The sequence below is a fragment of the Rhinolophus sinicus genome, linkage group LG12, assembly GCF_036562045.2.
Source record: "Rhinolophus sinicus isolate RSC01 linkage group LG12, ASM3656204v1, whole genome shotgun sequence".
NCBI lineage: Eukaryota > Metazoa > Chordata > Mammalia > Chiroptera > Rhinolophidae > Rhinolophus > Rhinolophus sinicus.
This window is the reverse complement of record NC_133761.1, coordinates 67,819,943-67,840,440: the sequence shown is the minus strand read 5'-3', so window position 1 is coordinate 67,840,440 and position 20,498 is coordinate 67,819,943. Positions and strand designations below refer to the sequence as shown.

The following is a 20,498-nucleotide window of genomic DNA, read 5'->3' as shown; positions in this document are numbered from 1 at the left end:
GTCCTCGGCACCCCCGACCCCACAGCCGGCCCCCACCGCACTGCGGGCAACCATCCAAGTTCCATCAAGTTGGGCTATTGTCTCAGCTTTGTCCCCAGCCTCTCCTTCCTGCTTCCCACCCTAAACCCCAGCACACACCCCCCTCTAACCCCAGATGCCCACAGCCACGCGCCCAAGCGCCGCTGGCCTTCCCCCCCCCCCCGTCAGAGAAGAACCCCCACCCAACGTCCGAGGCTGCAGCTGCGGTGGAGCTGGGGGCGGGCGCCGGGGCGGGGGTGAGGGCTGCCACAGGGGCCGGCGGCCGGCGGGGGCTTACCTGCGGGGGAGGCGCACGGTCCTCCCCGGCCGGGGCGGCGGCAGGTGGAGCATCTTCCCGGCTCGCGGCCATTCGCGGGGGGCGCCTCGCCCCGGACAGCCGCGTCCGCGCCCGGGACCGGGAGGTGAGAGCCGGGCCACGCGGAGGCCGGAGCCGAGCCCCGCCGAGCCCCGCCCCCTTCCTCCCGCCGCGCCGCCCCGCGGCCCCGCCGCACTTAAAGCCACAGAGCCCCGTTTCCCCCGCGCCGACTCCGCCCCGGCCCCGCGGCGCGCGCTGAGAGCGGGTCCTTTAACGCCCGGCAGGTAGACAAAGAGCCGCCGCGGCCGCCGTCCGGGTCCCAGGAGCCGGGTTGCAGCAGGGCTGGGGGTCCCCCGACTCTCCATAGCCGGGGATGCAGCGGGGCGCACGGACCCCGACCCTCGACCCTCGGGAGTCGGTGGTGCAGCGGGGTGGGTGGGCCTCGACCCCCTCCCGAGCCGCTCCGCACTTCACCCCTGGGAGGCCAGCTGCACCCGCACAAGGGGTGTGAGCAGCGGGCAGTCCCAGGTCTCCTTGTGCGTGGGGGGTGCGTACGGGGTTGGCGAGGCCGCCGGGACCCTCCCAAAGGGGGCTTCCTCCCAGCTTCCTCCCTGCTCCCTCTGCAGGTTTTCAAAATTATTCGGAGGGCGCGCCTGAATGGAAGGTCAGCCCCGATGCGTGTTGCCAGAGGCCGGCTGAGGACCCGTCCTGCCCTCTGAGAGGGCACACGAGGCGACCTCCGGAAGTGCTGATGACCTCAAGGGGCGCGGCCCAACACTTCAGCTCTGGGCAAGGGACTGGGTGACAGGTGTGCGTGTGACAAAGGAGTGCACCCCATGCCTGGGTCTGTGCCTCCATCCGGGGGCCATTCAGCTGATGACTGGGGAAGGGTCCCACCACGCGAAGATTTTAGGGGAGAATAAGAAAAAAAAAGTGGGATCCAGGAGCAGGGCTCCCCATGGAGGGCCTCTCCCCTCAGAGGAAGGGGAGCCCCCCTCACCCCCTGCTCCTGGGAGGGGCTGAGGGTGTAAGCTGGGTCCAGTCTAAGTGACAGCAGGGCAAAATGGGACGCCTACGTGTTAGAAATGGACAGGTTATACCCACAATTTCTTTAAACAACAGCACTGACATTTTTTAAATATCAGTGTCTCTGATCAGTGTCTCTGGCCCGTCTGCCTTGGGGAGGGGTCTGTTTCCCAGGGTGCACATCAGGGCCAAGTTTTGTCCCTAAGTTTTGAGTTCAAAGGGGAGTAATCCCTCAGCCCCGCCCCCAGCATGGGGCACAAACGGATGTTACCCCTTTATCCTGAGTGATCTGGGTGGTGACACGTGGAAAGACCACCGGTCCCAAGCAGACCAGCTCTGAGGGGGTCAGAGCGGGGCAGGTGGTTCCCTGCAGCACTCTGCCGTCTCACTTCAGGATGGTGCCCTCCCTGGACCAAGCCCATCCTGGTGAAGTCCCAGGCATCAACCTAACAGAGGGCAGAGTGCAGAGGGCAGAGGGCAGAGGGCAGTCGTTCCTGTGGGGGAGTTCTGCCTGCACAGCTGAGCTGGGGCTGGCCGGGGTCATCTGGGGAACAGCTTACAGTGACAGCACATACGGGATTCTCTTCAGCCAGCACGGAATCCTGAGTAAAACAACTTTGTCTGGGCCCCTGCAGCAGGGCATGTTTTTCTCAGGATCTAGCTGTTCTATGCACAGGGTTTCCTCTTAGGTGGATTTCCAGGCAGAGCCCGGAGGGAGCGAGATGGGGCCTGACAGCAATAAGGAACAGGGGCTTAGAGGGACTGCACTGTCCCTGGACATTCCTTCACGGTCCTGCAGGGCCCAAGAAGCCCCATCCCTTTTGCTCACACCTGGCAGCCCCCCCTCCCTGAGCATTTCACCCCCATAGGGATGGGGACAAGCCAGAAAGTGTCACATTGTAAGCTGTATAAACATTGAATCACTATGTTGTACCTGAAACTGATATAATACTGTGTGTCAACAGTGATAAGAATGTTTTTGAAAAGAGAGCCTGAGTCAGACAGCAGCTGAGCCCAGGGATGGGGCTCCCAGCCTCTGAGTCCCGCTAAGAGGCTCTCTAATGCCTGAGTCCAGTAGAATCAGAGGCTGCCGTCCACATGGTCCTCCTTCCTTCTACACAAGGAAAGTGGGTTGCAAGGCAGTGTCTACCTTCCTCTCCCCACCTTCCCATTGGTGGAGGCTGGAGGGGCTCTTACAGGGGAAGGAGCAGGGTCCTGAGGCTTTGCTACTGAAATAAGGTGCATGCAAATTAGAGCCCTGCCTTACCCACCCCCCCACCCCCCCACCCCCACCCCGCAGCCCTCAGCCACAGGCCCAGGCGCTTGGGTACCTGAAGAGCAGGGCTGGGGATAAGCTAGGTAGAAGCACTGTCCAAGCACAGCCCATGGCCTTGCCCATCGCTGGGGATTGGCAGAGTGGGGGCGTATGGTGCCTGGTTGCCTTGACTATAGTGGGGGGCACTTCGGGGGTGACTCTGAGCTCTTCTTTCTGGGTCCCAGGCTGTGTGGCTGTAGTCTGGGGCAGAGGGAGTGGGGGCAGCTGCTGAGAGGGAGCTGGATGGCAGGCACTTCTCCAGAGAAAACCCACCACAGAGGGGGAGGAAAAGGCCTGTCCATCTCAGACAAGCCTCTCTGCCCCTCTGTGCTTCTCTTCAAAGAGCCCTTGGGAACATGACCTCATTGTCCCCTGTTCTAAGGTCATCAGAATGGCTCTTTACAAGGGGGAAACTGAGGCACAGAAAGGCCAGGAAATGTCCAAAGCAGAGGGCAGAGCCCAGACTAATATGCATGAGGTTTGTCGGCCAGATTCCCACAAGGGGTGATTCTGTCCTGAGTCCCCCTTGCTCCAGATCAATTTCCATTTCCAGCCAGGACATCCCAAGGCAGTTTGTTGGGGTCTCTGGTTGTCTACCGATAACCAACTCAAAGGGGTTGGTTAGTGAGGCAAGAAAAAGAGAGACTTGCCAGGAAGCTCCACGAGGCCTGGGGTCCAGTATTCCCTACCTGGGGCCCGACCAGACACCAGATTTCTTGGTGAGACCCTGAGAAGCCAGGGCCCCAGGCTGGCCTCCAGCGTATTCACGGATCTGCTCTCACTGCCTCTATCCCATCAATTACAGGGGATTTACTCCCTGAGACTAGGCCAGTCAGAGAAGCTCCCTCAGGCCTGTGGGGGAAAGCTGGGTCTGGAGACCCCGCCATGTCCTGGCTGTCCTGGCTCCTGGCCGGACTGAGCGGGAGGCATCTTGGCAGAATCAGAACAGAGCCATATAGACAGAGGGATGATGTGAAGGAAGGAGAAAGGATTCACCAGAAGGGAGTGGCACTTGGTTCTGTGACCACACTGCTCTCCACAGGGAATGACCGGGCCACATCCCTAATCCTAGCTTTTAAAACCCAGCCCGGGCCCCCCAGGGACCCCCCTGAATCCTGGGGAATCCTCTTGTGTGACCTTGACAGAAGTATCTGTCACACCATCCCCAGCCTCTGGGTAGCACTGTCACATCCGTGACTGTATTTCCAAACAGCCCAGAATCTAAGGGAGGCAGCTGTAGTACCTGTAAGGCAGCTTCGAGCATCAAAGCCCAGAGCAGTTGAGATGGTTTGGCCACGGGCGTGGAAGCCATGACGACACTCATCCCAGGCTAGAGGCCATTCTCTACTGCATTTCTTGACCTCTCAGGGATGCTGAGTTTTCAAGAGCTCCTTGGGTGGGACCCTGGCAAGCTTCTTTCCACTCCTGACCTAGCAAGGCTGCACCTTTCCTCACCAAATTCGGGCCCTTCCTGGAAGACCTGCCAGGGAGCCTGGAACATACCCCCTTCATGGAGTCAGAGAAGCCAGAAGGTCAGAGCTGAAAACATCCTCAGAGATCAACTGGTTTGACAACCTGCCAACCTCGCTTTCACAGAGGAGGGAGTGAGGGCTCAGAGAGGGCCAGTGATTTGCTCCAGGTCCTCACTCGGAACCCAGGTTCCATTCCTATTCTTTCCACTGGTCAGCGCCCCCAAGTCTCACCAGCTCCCCCCTGGGCCCAGCCTGGGGCTCCGCCCCGCTGAGGGGAGGCGGGACCACCTGGAGCTGGGGCAGAGCAGATGCACCGCGCAGGAACCCCTGAGCTGGAGGAAGCAGCCGGCTCTCAGCTGCGCTCTGCTCTGTACATATTACACAACAGGGGGCGTGGCGGGTAGCTTTCCTCAGCCCCACAGCTGGGAGAGGCAGCAAACAGGACGGGCCTCCTGATTACAGACAGGGCCACTGTTTCAGTCATCCTAGCTCAGCATTTGTGTGGGTCTGAGAACATGGGCAGAGGGGACGATGGGGACAGACGGGAGAGAAGCTCCTGTCCCATACGGGCTGATGGACCCTCAGCCAGCCTCGCTGGAGTGTGTGCGTGTGACAGTGTGTACACACGTGTGAGTCAGTGTGTGTGTGAGTGTGGGTGGGGGCCTTATTACCATCTTTCCTTTCACACAATGACAGTTTAGCAGTAAGAGGCTAAGTTACTTATCCGAGGTCACACAGGTAGTGATGGGCAGACTGAGAATTACACCCAGGTCAGATGGGCTCCAGAATGTTCCACTGACTTTGCCGACCTGGCCCCCAAGGACAGGAAACTAAACACAGGGACTAGTGGAGGCGTGAGTCCGAGTAGCTGCCGCCTCCAGCCCTCAGGGCACCTGCTCAGAGCTGGGCGGGCAGGACCTCTTAGCTGGAATCTTGCTCCAGGAGCACCTTGCTCTGGATCAATCCGAAAAACGGGGGTCATCTGAGGAAGTTTGCTCCACGTGGGCACAGACAGCTGGCCATCCTCCAGGCCCCTCTGCAGAGGCTCACTGTGACTCAGAAGGGGCGGTGACAGCCGCATGATAAGCAGTGTCCCTCCTCGTCCACTGACACTCGGCAGAATGTCAGCGGTCCTGAGAACCCCACTGCCCGAGTCTGGCCACATGGCTGTGTCATGGCTGAACTGACCCGTCATCAGACCCACAGGGGCTGAGACAGAAGCCAGACCTCGAAGTACAGGAAGGCGAGACTGAGAAAGGTGACAATGAGGACAGGCTGGGAAAGGAGCTGGGCGAGGGTGAGCTGTCAGGAAGAGAGGGTGGCACTGAGGCCAGAGCCCGATTTGTCTCCCAGGCTGCAGATGCCCCACAAGAAAGAAGGGACGGGGCCCAAGTCCCCTTTCAGTACGAGCACATGGGCTGGTGGGGACACGCCCGCCCCACTCCCATTGCTCCTCTCCCTGGAGGAGTCCCTCCGCCTGTCACTTAGCCTGTCTGGAGGCCACACAGCCCTGCCCATGGCCTGCCCACCAGGGGCCTGCGACCTCTGCCCTGTGCCAGGGGTTCTGCTGCGCACACAGCATCTTTGTATCCAGCTGCCCCTCCCACGGGACTTGGGGGCTCTCACAGTGTCTGTCTGTGCCCCGCGCCCTCCTCACCCTGGATCTGACCACGCACAGGCCCCCACCCACACCAGCCTCTCCCGCCCATGTCCCCGTGACCCCCGACCCATGCCATGCCGGTGCTAATCCCACCAACGCCCCCACGTCCAGGCCCCACAGCTGCTTAGGGGCCTCCTGCAAAGCTCCATGGCAAGTCCCTGCCTGGGCTGCTGCTGCCCTTCCCTCGGCTGCAACGAAGGGTCTTTGGCCGCCAGCCTGAGACGTCTGGTGCCTGGAGGCCAGAGGGAGAGGCCGCCTGGAGCGTGCGCAGAGCCAGGCTGTGGGCATCAGAGGCCTGGCTTCTGTTCCAGGGCTGTACCTGTGAGCTATGCGATCCTGGCCAGGTAAGTCAGGGCTGCAATTTCCTCATTTGTAAATTGGGGGAAGAACGCCTAATTCACAGTATTGTTACGATTAACTAAGATAATGCCTTGTTAGTGTTTTGTAAGCCACACACACCACGCCATTATTAGAGAACCATAAAAGCACAAGTTACTACAGTACAAATTATAGACACAAGCGCCAGGACAACCCAGCTGGACAGAAATCATGTTGCACCGTGATTAATCAGGGAAGGCTTCCGGAGGAAGCGGATTTAGCAAAGACAAGTCCAGTGGGCATCACCAGGCAGGCGGGAAAGCTCTTCTACAGCTGGCCTTTAGCACCTTCACAGCTTTGGCTTTCTCGGTGCCATCCCACAGGAGGGAGGTAACATTGACTGAGCCCCTGCTGCACACCGATGTCTGGACACAACATAGGACGACGTCCGCACAACAAGCCTGGACTCACCACTATCACCACCAGAATGGGTGCGGTCCACCCAAAGCCTCGGAGCTGGGCTCTCCAACAGGCCTGCCGCACTTCCAAACGCATGCTCTTTCTGGAAGCAGATCGCTCGGCATTTCCAGGCACCACGTGGGCCCCGCCGGCTGCTCCCAGAACATAAGGTGTGTGGGAGAACGGAGGGGGCTGGTGATTGAAGAAGAGAGACAAATGGGCAGCGGGCAGGTGGGCGGGGCTGGTGGGGAAATGTCAACCCATCTTAACAGCCTCCCCATGCCCGTCTCGATCCTGATTGTCAACCAAATTGCATGTCATCTAACTAGGTGAGAACCCAGTCGCTCAATTGTAGGTTACTGGGACAGGGACACACCATAGGAGGGGCTACACACAGCCTGCATCAGTTGCCATGGCAACTAGCATCCACCCAGCTGCCCCTCTGGAATACCTGGCTTACTCCCACCTGCCACCAACCCTGTTGAATTTGAACAGACGCTGAGATGCAGGTTAACCCCACACAGACGGAGGGGTGCTACCACTACTGTTTCAAGAGCTGGGGGCTCTCTGAAGCCACTCCCTCCCTCCCATAAGATCCGGGAAACTGACTCCAAACCCTCCTTCCCTTCCTTCCTTCCCACCTTCCCCCTTTGTAATCGATGCCTTTGTGTCCCACCCATGTCCCCTCTGCAGCCTGTGACTATCACCCTGTGTGCAGCAGGCTGCACAAGCCAGGACACGGTGGCAGTCGGAAGAGAAATACCCACATGTCCTTATTGCTGGGTTCCACGTACTGCCCCAGCCGACCTGGCCATCGCCCACCCATGGACACACCTGCTCTGGTGTCCTTTCTCTTGCCTGACTCAGCTCCTTGCTCCCCATGTGCTGTCTGCAGTCACCTCCCAAATAAACCACTTCACTCAGATCTCTCTCTCCAGGTCACTTCTCGGGGACCCCAGCCCAAGACACTCTCCACGCACAATGACAAACATGTTTGAGTGAGGGACAGACAGCCCAGTAGCCAGGTGATGGGAAAGGGGCCACGTTCACCTGTGGGACCCTGCACACCCACATGCTCCAGGTCCCCAGGCCGCAGGTGGGCACCGTGTGCCACTGAGGGCATCGCACAGACAGGTGTGGTCAGGACAGGGCCGTCTTGCTGGGAAAACCACTTAGTGTGTCCTCCTGCCAACAAGGACCAGAAACATCATTTTCAAGCATGAAGGTCCACACGCACGTTTCCAAATACTGTGTCATCAAGGAGAGTGTGCAGGGGACAGCTGAGGGCTGTCAGCCTGCTAACATCTGTTATCAGATGGCTGACAAGCGACAGCTAGCATTTGCTGCACACGTTTCACAGGGAACACAGGGAACGTAAACACTAACTGGCTTCATCCTCACGTCACTCTTATACTGGGCACCGCCGCCCTCCTCACTGCCAGCGGAGGAAACCACGGCAGAGGCTGACTCACGTAGCTGGTGAGAAGAACGAGGGTTTGAGCCCAGGCAGTCTGGCTGCGAGCCTTCACCTGTCACTGCTCCTGCCATAGCCCCACGACGTCCTGCTCCCATTTAGAGGTGACACGACCCAAGGGCAGAAACTGTTTCCTTCCTGAGCTCGGTCCTCCCCAGGGAGCCCCACTCTGCCCTCTGCCCCAATCCTGTGTTCCCTGGGCCAAAGCCAGGCCTGGTCCAGCTGCCCACTGGCTGGGACACCCAAAAAACTGCCAGGACACAGAAGACAAAGGCAGAAGGACTCTTCTCTCGGCCCGTTCCAATTCAGAAGGGTTCTCTGCTCCTTGTACAAACCTACAAACCCAGCGCCCAGGTGAAAACTCCCGTGGCCAAAGGTGGTTGGGCATCGTGGGGCCAGACGTCAGCAAACTGGACAGCAGTGACCGTGTCTCCTTCTGGGCAGGGGGCAGGGGCAGAGGCCCAGGCTGCTCAGCAAGGCTGGACAGTGTCTCTTTAAGGCTTCGGTTCACTGCCTCCGGGAGCACAGGGCCAGCCTGGGGGAGGGCAGGGGCCTCCAGTTGATTTTATTTGACATTTTTCAATGTCAGGGCACTTCAGAGCCAAGGAGGAAACAAATCCCATCTGCTCCTGAGCCCCCAGGCACAGTTCAAGAGGACAGGCTGGGGTGGGGGGGGCGAGGAGGGAGCAGAAAACGGGGTTTGTCCGCCACACACAGAGCAGGGAACCACCTGAGGAGACACGGGGCTTGGCAGCCAGGGGCCAAGAGCTGCGCAGTCCCCAGTACACACCCAGAGCCTTTCCACATGGGGTCTGCTGGCTCTGTCTAGGGTTCTGTGGCCCTCGCCAGCAAGGTCGCTGGACAGCAGTCCTGTGCGGTGTCAGTGGTGCCCCCTGGAGGGAGGGCAGCAGTACTGCCGTGGGGGGCCCTGGAATTCCTGTCCCTTCCCCCGCAAAACTCTGACACAGCCCCCCAGCTTGCCATTTACACAATTAGAGTGGGGGTAAGGGGGTGGACGGAGGGAGAGCCGTCTGAGCTTCTCCTCTGGCACGCGTGGCCCTGTACCCGGTGCCTTCACCTCTGCAGGGTCTGTCTTCTACTCCCTCCCGCTCCCACCTGGGTGCTGGGATGGGGAAGACAGATGGCTGTGGACCTTATCTTCTTATTAGATTAAATTCCAGACCTTTCTATTTTTAGAGAAACGAATTCCTTTCCTCTTTTCAAGACGTAAGAATGTCCCGGGCTGTCATGTAGGACAGGCAGCAGCCAACTCGAAGCTGCCCAGTGTCACAATGTGGACGTCACCCTGGCAGGACCAGTGTCAGGCGGTGACCCGTCCAGCTGCCAAATTTAAGAGGACGATTGACAACTTGAGAGCTTCCAGAGGAGCTGGCCCGGACAAGCACGAGAAACTGGGTCATGTAGGAGAATTCTGAAATAAGCTGGGGACTTGTGTGTGTGTGTGTGTGTGTGCGTGGAAGGGGGGAGGCGGTCCAGAGAAGAGAATATATCACGGAGAACATGTAAAAATATTTGAATGAAGAGTTACACTTATTCTATGTCCCCCACTCTCCGTGACCAAATTTAAATCAATAGGCAGAAATTACAGTGAAGCAGGTTTCAGGTGCTATTTAGAAACTTTCTTACAATTTTATTCTATTTGCAACAGAATGAGGTCCCTGTAACAGCGCCTGTGCAAGTCCAGGCTGAAAGACCGGCTGTCCGGAGGCTGCAGAGAAGGTGCTTGTATTTCCTGGGAAGGTGGGCTGGTGACTGAGAAGCTTTGGAACAACTGGCTTCCTGGGGCAGACAGGACCTACATGCTGGATCTGGGATGCGACTTGGACCCTATGTTTTTAAAAAGCCCCATCCGCTCTGAAAACATAGGGGAAAGCTCATGTAATTGGACTTGGCAATGATTTCTTGGATATGACACAGGCAACAGAAAAAGTGGTAGGTAAACTGGACTTGGTGAAAATGAAAAACTGTGCATCAAAGGAGTGTCAGCAGAATGAAAAGGGAACCTACAGATGGGGGAAAACATGTGCAAATCATGTATCTGCTAGAGGTTCCGAGCCAGACACATGAAGAACTCCTGCAACTCGACAACCAAAACCGCACCTGATTAAAAGAACGGGCGAAGCGTTGAACAGACATTTCTCGAAAGAAGGCCAATACGAATGGCCAATAGACACATGAAAAGAAGCTTCGCGTCACTAGTCTTTAGGGAAACAAAGTCAACACCACGGTGAGACACCATCTCACACCCACCCACGAGCCTGGCTATTTAAAAAAAAGAAAGAAAAGACGTATTTTGAGCGTACTTCTTTTAAGAAACTGGACACATCATGCCCTGGGGATGTAAAATGGTGCAGACACTGTGGAAAACAGCATGGAGGTGTCTCTAAAAATTAAAAATGGAACCACTGTATGATCCTGTAATTCCGCTTCTAGGTACAGACCCAAAGGAAGTGAAACGGAGGCCGAACAGACATTTGCACTGTGTTCACAGCAGACTCGTTCACAACAGCCATTGGCAGCTGAGCGGATAAACAGGTGTGGCCTGGTCCCTCCACACCTGGACTGTCACGCAGCCTCTGATCCCTGCTGCCACTTGGATGGACCCCGAGGACACTGTGCGCAGTGACATAGCCGGTCACAGAAGGACAGACTCTGTAGGTTCCACTTACATGAGACACTTAGACTCATCAGATTCAGAGAGACAGAAAGTCGAGTGGTGGGGGCCAGGAGCTGGGGGAGGGGACATGGGACACAGGGTGCCAGTTTGGGAAGGTGGGAACTGCGCCCTTACATGTGGCTGACGTGTTAACACACGTAACAAACGTATTTACCACAACTGCAATAATACGTGTTTTTTAACGGCATGTGGTTGTTTTGGTGGCGGCGGCAGCCACCTTCCTCGCTGTCGTTTGGGGAATTCCCCTTCTCTGAGCTGGCACACGTCGCAGCCCAGGGGAGGGCCCCACGTGGGTGGAGTGGGGAGCACTCACAGGACTGAGTGTTGGCTCGGGAAGGGCCCCCAAGTGGCGGCCCCCAGCAGGTAGCCGGGAGTCACTGTCACGGCTCACTTGGGACCTCTGGCTGATCGTGTCACCCGTGGGGAACGTGGAGCCCAGCAGTCGGCTGCTGCTCCCCTGCTGGCCCCGTGCTGGCGCTCCAGGAGGGCAGGGAGGGCAGTGGCTGTGGGCCATGGGGACGCGTGTCACTGTGGCGGGAAGGGAAGCGGTGCCGGCCTACCGTTTTATGAGCAGGAAAAAGAGGTGTCTTAGCAATGGGGCATTTCCTAAAGTAAAACACCTGAATGGAAAGCACAGGGGGATGAGAGGACCAGGAAGAGGCTGGGGGGTGGGGTGCAGGCTGCACGTCCCCCGTTACGATGGGCTGGCATCCAGGTGCCGATCCTACCGAGAAGACATGTCGTGGTATACCAGGAGAACGTGTATGGAGCAGTGACAGTCAAACCACCGGCGATCACACAGGGACCCCGCCTCTGACTTCCGGGGCCAATTTAAGGACACGTGTTTCCAGTCCTGGCAAGGACGTTAACAGTTCACGTGTGGGGAGTTCCTGCTACCTGCAGACTGACCGTAAAACCACACACGGAAGTGCTCTGCAAGCTGGCAGCGAACAGGCAGCTCAGCGATGGACAGTGCCAGGCCAGCGCGAGTCTGCGTCCCCCGAGTCTGCGTCCCGCTGCGGGCGCGGTCCTGGCCTCCCTGGGTCTGCGACCGGGCTGTGCCGAGGGGCGTGCTGCTTCCCGCCATCTCAGTGAGCCCTGCTTTGTTCACTGACCCAGGACCACGTACACGGTCCCTGAGGGGGCTCAAGGGCACCTCTCCTGCCGCGCTGCCCAGCATTCCACACCCCACCCCCCTTCCAACATCTGGGGCCTGTGTCATGGCCAGTGGGCGGGCGATGGGGTGGGAGCTATCAGAAGTCTCTCGGCCACCGCATCTGGGAGCTCCCTGCGGACCTGGGCCCCAGTCCTTCCAACATGAGGGGGCTGTGCTCCCTCTGCCCACCCACCCGCCTGGGAGCTCCAGAGCACAGGGACCTGACACTTCCGCCAGAAGGCGCTTGCCGGGCAGAGGCCGTGCAGAGCAGCTGGCCGGCTCCTTGGCTGTGCTCCGCCCGGCACGGCCTCAGCACAGCTGCAGGCTGGCGGAGCCGTGAGGTCGGCGGCCCTGGGATTTGCAGGCAGTAAACAGCCCCGCTCATGCGTCAGCTGTTTTGGTCCTGAGCAGCCCGGTGGCTGGATGGGCCTGCCGGACCCCCCTGATTCACCCCAGGGTGGGGCGCAGTGGGTGGCGCTCGCTACCTTCCATTCTCTCCAAGTTTGAGATTTTTCCTGGGGAGAGGTCATCCCTGCTGGGGGGCTGCTGCTATCTGTGTGGTCCCCGGAGGGCCCCAGCAAACCGAGAAGGAAGAGTGAAGTATGGTCAGCAGAGACGCCGCAGAGAAGCTTCCGGCACCAGTGTGGCTCTCACCTCAGGGCCAGGACCCCTCGAGCCCGCATCACTTATTTCTTCCCATCCTCTCCCCTCCCCCACACTGTCACCTGCATCCAGGCTGCTCCACAAACCCCACCCCGTCCATTGGGCAGAAAAAGGGAAGAAGACGAGGGTCCCATGGAGCAAGGTCAGGGCCGAGGGTGTAACAGGCTGAGCAGGGAGGAGGGGGAAGCAGCAGTGGCAGAAGGTTGGCAGGGAAAGAAAGCAGCGGGGAGACACTGAGGGCCCCGGGGGAAGGCGGGGACGGGGACAGGGGACAGGGGACAGGGGACAGGGGTCAGGGGACGGGGGACAGGGGACAGGGGACAGGGGACAGGGGACAGGGGTCAGGGGACAGGGGACAGGGGACAGGGGTCAGGGGACGGGGGACGGGGGACAGGGGACAGGGGTCAGGGGACAGGGGTCAGGGGTCAGGGGACAGGGGACAGGGGACAGGGGTCAGGGGACAGGGGTCAGGGGTCAGGGGACAGGGGACAGGGGTCCCCGAAGCTGCAGAAGGAACAGGAGCTGCTCCGGACATTTCACGCCCGCTCTCGCCCACACACTTTCATTTTCTCTCCTTAGCAGCCTCTCCACACAGACAGATATGGTCTTATCACCCTCCTCTTACAAATGGAGAAGCGCACGAGGTCGTCCAAGGTCGGCGCAGAGCTAGCAGAAGCGCTGGGACCCACAGGACTTTCTGGTGCCCTTGCTGCAGCCTTTTGGGGGTCAAGGACAGAGGGGCTGACATACCACAGAATGACAGCCACAGGGACCAATGAGAAGAGACATCAGCCGCCAGACGTCGGCCCCACCCACCACACCCAAGTCCATTTCCAGAACAGAGAGGTCCCCGTCGCAGCACAGCAGACCTGAACCCTTGCTGTGGGCTCCACTCCACTTTTAAGGGATCCCGTCCCATTGGTCTCTCCATGTCCCCCCAGCCCTGTCCCCAGCCACACAGCGCTCGCCCTTACCCGGTGGTAATGTCGTCGTCCTCCGTCATGGTCTTGCCCATAAGGTCACTGTCACTCATGTAGCCGGACTTGAGGTCCGCGTCGTCGGAGTCCAGGCGGGAGACGTGGCTGAGCTTGCTGGGGCTGCGCATGGGCATGGTGTGCGAGTAGTGGGCACGCTCCCCGTGCGAGTACCAGGCGGGCGGCCCCTCTGAGCGGCAGCCCCCACCCACGGAGGGCGCGTCGCCGGCCTGCAGCCTGGGGCTGGCCTGGCCGTAGCGCCAGGACAGAGGGGAGGAGCGGTTGGAGAGGCTGGACACGCTGCGAGGGTTGGCGTCATCACTGTCATAGCAGCTCATCTCCAGGGAGCTGGGTGGGAGCAGAGGGCGTTGGCTTATTCTCGGCACAGTTGTCCTGGGACTGCCCCCCAGACTGCACCCCAGCACCGCCTTCCCCACCTGCCCAAGGCCACCTCCTCCAGACGCCCCCCAGACTGCACCCCAGCACCGCCTTCCCAACCTGCCCAAGGCCACCTCCTCCAGACGCCCCCCAGACTGCACCCCAGCACCGCCTTCCCCACCTGCCCAAGGCCACCTCCTCCAGACAGCTTCCTGTTTGTGTGTTTTTCCTATTATGTATCATCTCAAGTTGCCAAAGGAAATGACTTTCAGTGCTGGGGAGGCGTCCGACACTCCGCCGAGAGCAGAGACCTTGTGATGTGACCTGGCTTTGCATCATTTCCTACAGGTATTAGCAAGTGAGCTGAGCAAAGTCATCAACCTTAAAACTCCGTTTCCTCTTCTTAAAGTGGGGACAGTAGCATTGCCGCTACTTCTTGGGGCTGTGGGGTCAGACATGTACATAGACAGTGCTCAATAAACGGGGGGGACCCAGTGAGACCTCCAGGGGGGAGTGAGAAAGACTGGTCAACTGGGAATAGCAGGCACTCATTTGTTCACCTCTTTTCTGTGAGTGAGACGAGGGCTAGTTGATTCCTGAACCAGAGACCGCCAAGTCTGGCGTGGCGCACAGAGGGTGCAGAAAAGCTCTGGGAACCGAGGTGGTGGCATGTTCCCACTAAGACTGGTCCCAGCCACAGGCCCAGAGCGGGTGGAGAAGAACGTCACCAGGGAACAGACCCAGTTTAACTGGATAGAGAGAGCAGGGGAGATGAGTGCTGGGGTAAAGGCAGGATGGCCAGGGTCCCAAGCCTCGGGCCCGGCCTGGCCAGGCCCAGGAAGCACGCCCAGGTTAGCACCAGCCAGGCTGAGCCTAGGGAGCAGGACGAGAGCTCTGGGAGAGCTGGTGTTGGTAGCCCGTCTACACCCAGTAAGATGGGTGTAGAGTGTGGGTTGTGCTGGGTGTCGGGTCCTGTGGCTCGGCCCCTGCCTACCTCTTGTCTAGCTCTGGCAGTGAGGCCTCTTCTGCTGCACTGCCCACTTTTATCCCCCAAACCATCTCCAGATGCCCTGAGTTGGTGGAGGGCCGGCGGGGAGAGAGACTAGCTCAGCACTCTAGTTCCCAACGCCCAGCCCCCACTCGGGGGAGCACACTCTGGGGTGGGGAGGGCAGTGGTCCAGCAGAGGGGGAGGGAGAGTTCCACTTCCCCTCCCGCCCAGCCCCCTGACCCAGAGCTCTCCCTGCCTGGGACCGAGCCAGGGGAAATAGAGGAAGCAGGACAGGGACAAAGGTTTCTGGAAGGAATTGAATCTAGAGTCAGCTGGAGAGTTTGCAGGGTAAGGGGACCTGGCTGCAGGCCCCTCAGACATGCTCTGGGGGCCGGTGTCCAGCACTGAGCCTACTGGACGCAGACCTGCCCTCAGCAGCCTGTGTGACTCAGTGTCATGAGCTGTGGCCGCCCCTTCCCTACCGGGGGACTATGTATGTGTCCCATCCACTCCAGGGCTGAGGGGGCGGTTGGAGGATGGAAAGTACTTAGGACGTCAGCCGTAAGGATTTGGGAGTCGCTGGTTTGGCTGTCAGCGTGTGGAATAGGGACAATACAAGCCTAGACGGAGGGCGGGGGTGGCCCTGGGCCCACAGTGAACAGCAAAGCAGTGTCAGGGCTCTTGGTTCCTGTCCTGCAAACGGAGACGGAGACGGAGGCCTGGGGCGCTCCCCGCAAACCAGTCAGCGGTATACAAAAGGCTTTTGGCCACCCTCTCCCCCCTCAAATAGTGCCTGCTGGGGGTCGAGCTGTCCTGCTTAACCTGGGGGGCTGGGGCTGGCTCTCACAGTCTGTGACCCCAGGAGGCGGGAGTGCAGCCTCTGCCCCTCCCTGCGGGTGAGTCACTGGGGGTGTGACCCTCTCAGCAACCAAGCACTTTCTGCTTCCTTGGCATGGGGCTGGCGTGCGAGGTTTCACCACAGGGTCCCTGAGACGATGAGCCCAGCCGGACCCCTGCCCTACTCGGGTTCCCGCTCAGGGCTGAGGGCGCAGGCAGACGTAAGGGGCCTGAGTCCCAGGGCCTGGAGCTGCCATCCCCTGTCCTCTCACATCGCATCCCTTTCCGTAGCCAGGGCCTGCGGCCTGAGCAGGTCACTCCAGGGAGTAGGGGCTTTGGCTTCTCATTAAAAACCGTTTGGACGTGTGGGAGCAAAGGGCTGCATGTCCGAGAGGGACGGGGCTGCGGGGCGGAGTGCTGCAGGTGGAGAAGGGCGGTCGGCAGCGGGAGCAGGACTACAGCCGTGGCTGAAGGCCACCAAAGCCCGAGGTCTGCTCCACTTCAGAACCATGGCAATCCCACAGTGGGCGGCACGGCTGAGAGGTAATGAGTTCCCTGTCATGGGGGTATGTAAATGTAATCTACACACCACTTGGCCACACACCTGGGCTAAGGAAAGCCCTTTTCCCACTGCGCCTCTGTCCCCACTCTGCTCTCACTTCCAACCCCAGGAGATGGGGAGGAACTGACTTCCAGCCCAATGCAGAGGCTGCCTGCCCTCTCTGAGCTTCCCCCCTCCTCACCCCCATGATTTCCCAATCCTGGCTGCTGCTCCCTCTCTCTACCTCCCAAGGGTAGCCCAGCCCTCTGTCCCCCTTGGAGCTGACAGCATGAGCTCATCTGGGCAGCCCAAGGAGCGAGTCGGGGAAATTCTGAGTCACGAGCGCTGTGGCCAGAACGCCCTGCAGGGAGAGGTGCTCAGGAGGGCGATGCCCGTACAGCTGGAGGCTGCAAGGTCCCCCGGGGTGGCTGGAGGGGCCACCTGGCATGGAGTCTGGGGGACTCTAGGCCCCGCTGAGCTCTCAGGGTGAAAAGGCAAGAGCTTAGAGTCTAACTGCAAAGGGTGAAAAGACCCTGGGTGCTGGGAGGGCGCCATCCTAGAATCCTCGGACGCGGGACACTCAGGACATGAAGAGGGAAACACTGAGTGACCCCCTGTGACAAATGAGGGGAGGACGCTTGAGGAGGGTCAGAAAGCCTCCAAGAGCACGCTGTCTTAGGCTGCTTCCTGCTTCCCATCCCCCACTCCAGGGATCTCCAAACTCATTTGCTGAAGGGAATCTGATGCTCAAGCAGACAGCAGACAGAGCCGCTTCTCCTGCGAGATGGCGGAGTCTCCGCTCCGCGCAGGGGTGGCCCCGCAGGGCTCTGCAGTGCAGAGGGCTGCAGGGCTGAGCTCTGTGCTCAGGCGGCGTCTGGAGAGGCCCTAGGGCCCTGCCTCCAGCATGGGAGATGGACGAGGGTGGTGGAGGGTGGGACCCCCCTGCAGCTTACCTGTGAGTCACCTGGGACCCTCGTAGGCTGGACATGGTCTCTTCCAGGTTCTGTCGCAGGTCCAGGACATTCTGCACTGTCCTTTTCCTCTGGGACTCTGGGTCTGGAGGGAAAGAGGAAGCGCTGGGTGAGTGAGCGAGGGGGACCCGGTCTGGGAGTCCGGGGCAGGGGCGTGGAGCCTGACCCTCTCCCCAGGGCCGTCCTGGGCACACTGGTCAGACTCGCAGACCCCCTGAGGCCCAACACCTGCTCTTGGCTGTTCTGCAGTCTCCACCTTGGAAGGGGGCTGCAGGCCTGGGGCTGGCTGGGTCTGTGCACGCCCCTCAGCTCCCCAGGGACCGCCGCTGCTCCAGCTGCATTGGGGCAGCCTGGGCCGGGTTTCCCCTGGGTGAGGTCAGCTGAACCTCACCTCCAGTGGCATGCTGGTCAAAGGTTCAGACACGCTCTTAGAGGCGGGGACGCCTGATGTGTGGTGTATCCCGTACCTGGGGTACAAATACTTCTGCCACGGCTGCTTTCAAGCTACGAGCAAGATGACCACAGGCTTAGGAAGAGGGGCTGACTGGGGACCCTGGGGAGCTCGTGGGACTCTGCTGGGCACACTGCACCCCTGGGGTCCGGGCACACGCGGGGAACGTCGGAGCTGCTCCATGCGGTCTGGGGGAGCTAGCCAGACAGAGCCCCTAAAATGAGGCGGCTGGTGGGGAGGGGAGGAGATGCACCGCTGCTTTCTGGAGCAGGCACTGAGCTCTGGGCAGTGCAGACCCAGCAAGGGGCCGCTCCTGAGGGAGGGGGAGGGGAGGGTGGGCGTGGCCCCGGCCTCAGAACCCTAAGGAGATCGGGGTCACTTCATCCAACCCTGGTTTCCAGGTGGGATATATGCCCAACAGATGAGCATCTATGACAGCGAACCGAAATTCACCCATCTCCTTTCCAGGGTGGAAATAACACCCGGAAGGCCGAGGGGTACCTGGGCATGAAGCAGTGAAGAACATTCTCCTCCCTTCCTCCACTCCATCCGGTGCCTTTATCAGACAGACATACACTCTGGGCCAGAGGACACTAAAGTGCACAAGACCCGGCCCTGCCCACGCTTATCTTCGACTCTGGGACCCATGGTCGCTAAATGGGGTGGAATTCCAGTGCCTCCTTGACACCACCTATGGGAGAGAGTCGGGACCCACAGAAAGATGGTGGGAGCAAGCCCAAGCGCCCTGGCCCTGCAGGCTGCTGTTCCTTGCCCCATCCCAGACCCTCTGCAAACCTCTTAGAAAACCGAACTGCCCACTCAGTCTCCCCCTTCCCCGATCCACAGACTCAGCAGGAGAGTGAGGTGCCTTAGCTGCCAAAGGGAACATTTCTGAAACCTTTCAAGAGGCATTTCCCCCAAGACTAAGCCCAGGCCGGCTGGCAGGCACTGCTCTGCCTTGTCGGCCAAGGGGAGGCTGGGCAGGGCGGGCGGGGAGCCAGGCGGCAACCTTCTAGGCACCTTTTCTGAGAATGAGCTACACACCCAGCTCTCTCCTTTCCCCTCCCTGCGGAGCCTGTAGGAGGCTGGGGTGGGGGTGGTGGCATCTCTTGTGGTGAGGACCATGTATCCAGGCCTCCATGCTGGTAGCTAGAAGGGACAAACGGCAGGCCTCCGTGCCAGGGGTCTGATCTCTGTCCCCTGCCTGACGTCACTTCTGTGGCTGCCATGCCTATTTATCCTGGCAAGTGTCACCTTGTCAGCTGCTCCACAGCTTTCACTGATGGCTTGGCACAGAACACAGACAGGATCAGAAAGTTTACGTATATATTTTTAAAGCTTGGTTCTAAAGTGCCTATGTGGGGACCAAGAGCATGGTGCCAAGATGTGGGACTCTGGGCCACGGCCATGCTTTCTATGGGTTTGGCAGAGACAAGGGAAAAACCTGGACAGAGGAGACAGACAGCTCCAGGGGTGCACCGTCCCAAAGAGGAGGGTGACCAGGAGTCGCCTAGAGACTGAGCGTGCCATCCCTTTGCATATATCATCGAGTCAAATCCTGACGATGTTTATGGGAGATCTGTGCTCTTATCCCCATTTTACAGATGAGAAAACTAAGACTCAGAGAAGAAGTAAATTGCCAAGGCCACACGCCCAGCATGTAGCACCGGTCACAGTCGAGGTCAGGAAGTCACCCCTGTTCCCTCTGATTCATCACAGGTTGTCTGTGCGCCACCAGCATAAGCACAGTGACAGCACACAGTAGGTGCTCAGCGAACATGTCAAGAATGGATGGATGCTAGCACAATGAAAAAAAAAACCACAGAAAAAAGAATGGATGGATAAGTGTCCCGTTGGAAAGATGTCTTTTTTTTTAAGGGAAAAATAGTTAACTCCCACGGTGGCCAGCCTCGGGAGGGTCACTGTGTTTCCTGATGCTCCAGGCCGGGATGTGGGGGGTTGTGGGAACCAGGATCTTAACACTGTAGTAGTGACAGGAAAAGAGACGCCGACCCACCTCTCACTGCACCGAGCACTGTGCCCTCTTCTCTTCCCCAGGTGGTTTCCCTCAGAGACCCCCACCCTTGTTCCCCGCCTGCCCCACAGGCTCACAGACTTGCCAAAAGCCAGAGCCACAGAATCCTTACAAGGGACCCAGTGCCAGCTGGTCACTGAGAGATGGGAGGCTGAGATACAGGGGGGGGTGACTGGCTGGAGGGCACAGAGACGTTAATGGGAGAACATCTGGCACCAGGTAGCGGCCTCCCCCAGGTGCAGGGTTGGGGCATGCAGAGGAGGAGGGATGACAGAGCCTGATTCGCTGGGGAGTGACCAGGCCCTGTTCTCTCCCACCTGCTCGGTCCTGGGAGGCTCCACCTGCAGCTCCCTCTGTGCCCCAGCAGTGCCCCCTGGTGGTCATCATGGGCATGACACCCTGCTTCTCCAAGGCTCTGCTCAGGGTGGGTCTGGTGGGGGGGGCTCCTGCCAAGTCTGGCTGTGCCCAACATCTATGGGTGATAATCGCCCAGGACGCGGGGACTGACATGCACACAGAGGGAAGTCCTGGAGCTCAAAGGGCTGCAGACACTTCACCTACGTTGGGAGCAATTGGACATTTATATCCATGACCCTGAGTAAATCTACATTTTTAGCTTCAAATTAAGTGGCATTTGCAAGGAATTCACTCCACCCCTTACCCTTACCCACTGCTGGTCTTCACTCTATCCCACTGACCCCAACCCAAATCCAGGCTTCACACCTTTCTCACCGTCTCCCAGGAATC

The 20,498-nt window shown here is 59.3% G+C and overlaps 1 protein-coding gene and 1 long non-coding RNA gene across 7 annotated transcripts in view; one reads left to right on the top strand and one right to left on the bottom strand.

Moving 5' to 3' along the window:
- The window catches only part of NAV1 (neuron navigator 1), a 188,124-nt gene that overhangs the window by 58,363 nt on the left and 109,263 nt on the right, over nucleotides 1-20,498 (bottom strand). For 5 of the 6 annotated variants that reach the window (XM_019750858.2, XM_074317113.1, XM_074317114.1 and 2 more), the window contains 2 exons: nucleotides 17,248-17,350; nucleotides 13,550-13,897 (listed from right to left, as the gene is read on the bottom strand). In XM_019750858.2, coding sequence (XP_019606417.2) covers nucleotides 13,550-13,897; nucleotides 17,248-17,350 — 451 coding nt within the window. Of the gene's footprint in view, nucleotides 1-316; nucleotides 735-13,549; nucleotides 13,898-17,247; nucleotides 17,351-20,498 lie in introns of those variants that run through there. The other variant, XM_074317117.1, reaches the window with a different exon arrangement.
- LOC141567946 (uncharacterized) lies at nucleotides 507-7,509 on the top strand. Its single transcript, XR_012490987.1, has 4 exons — nucleotides 507-618; nucleotides 961-1,142; nucleotides 6,509-6,754; nucleotides 7,278-7,509. It is a non-coding gene; the product is annotated as an uncharacterized LOC141567946 (long non-coding RNA).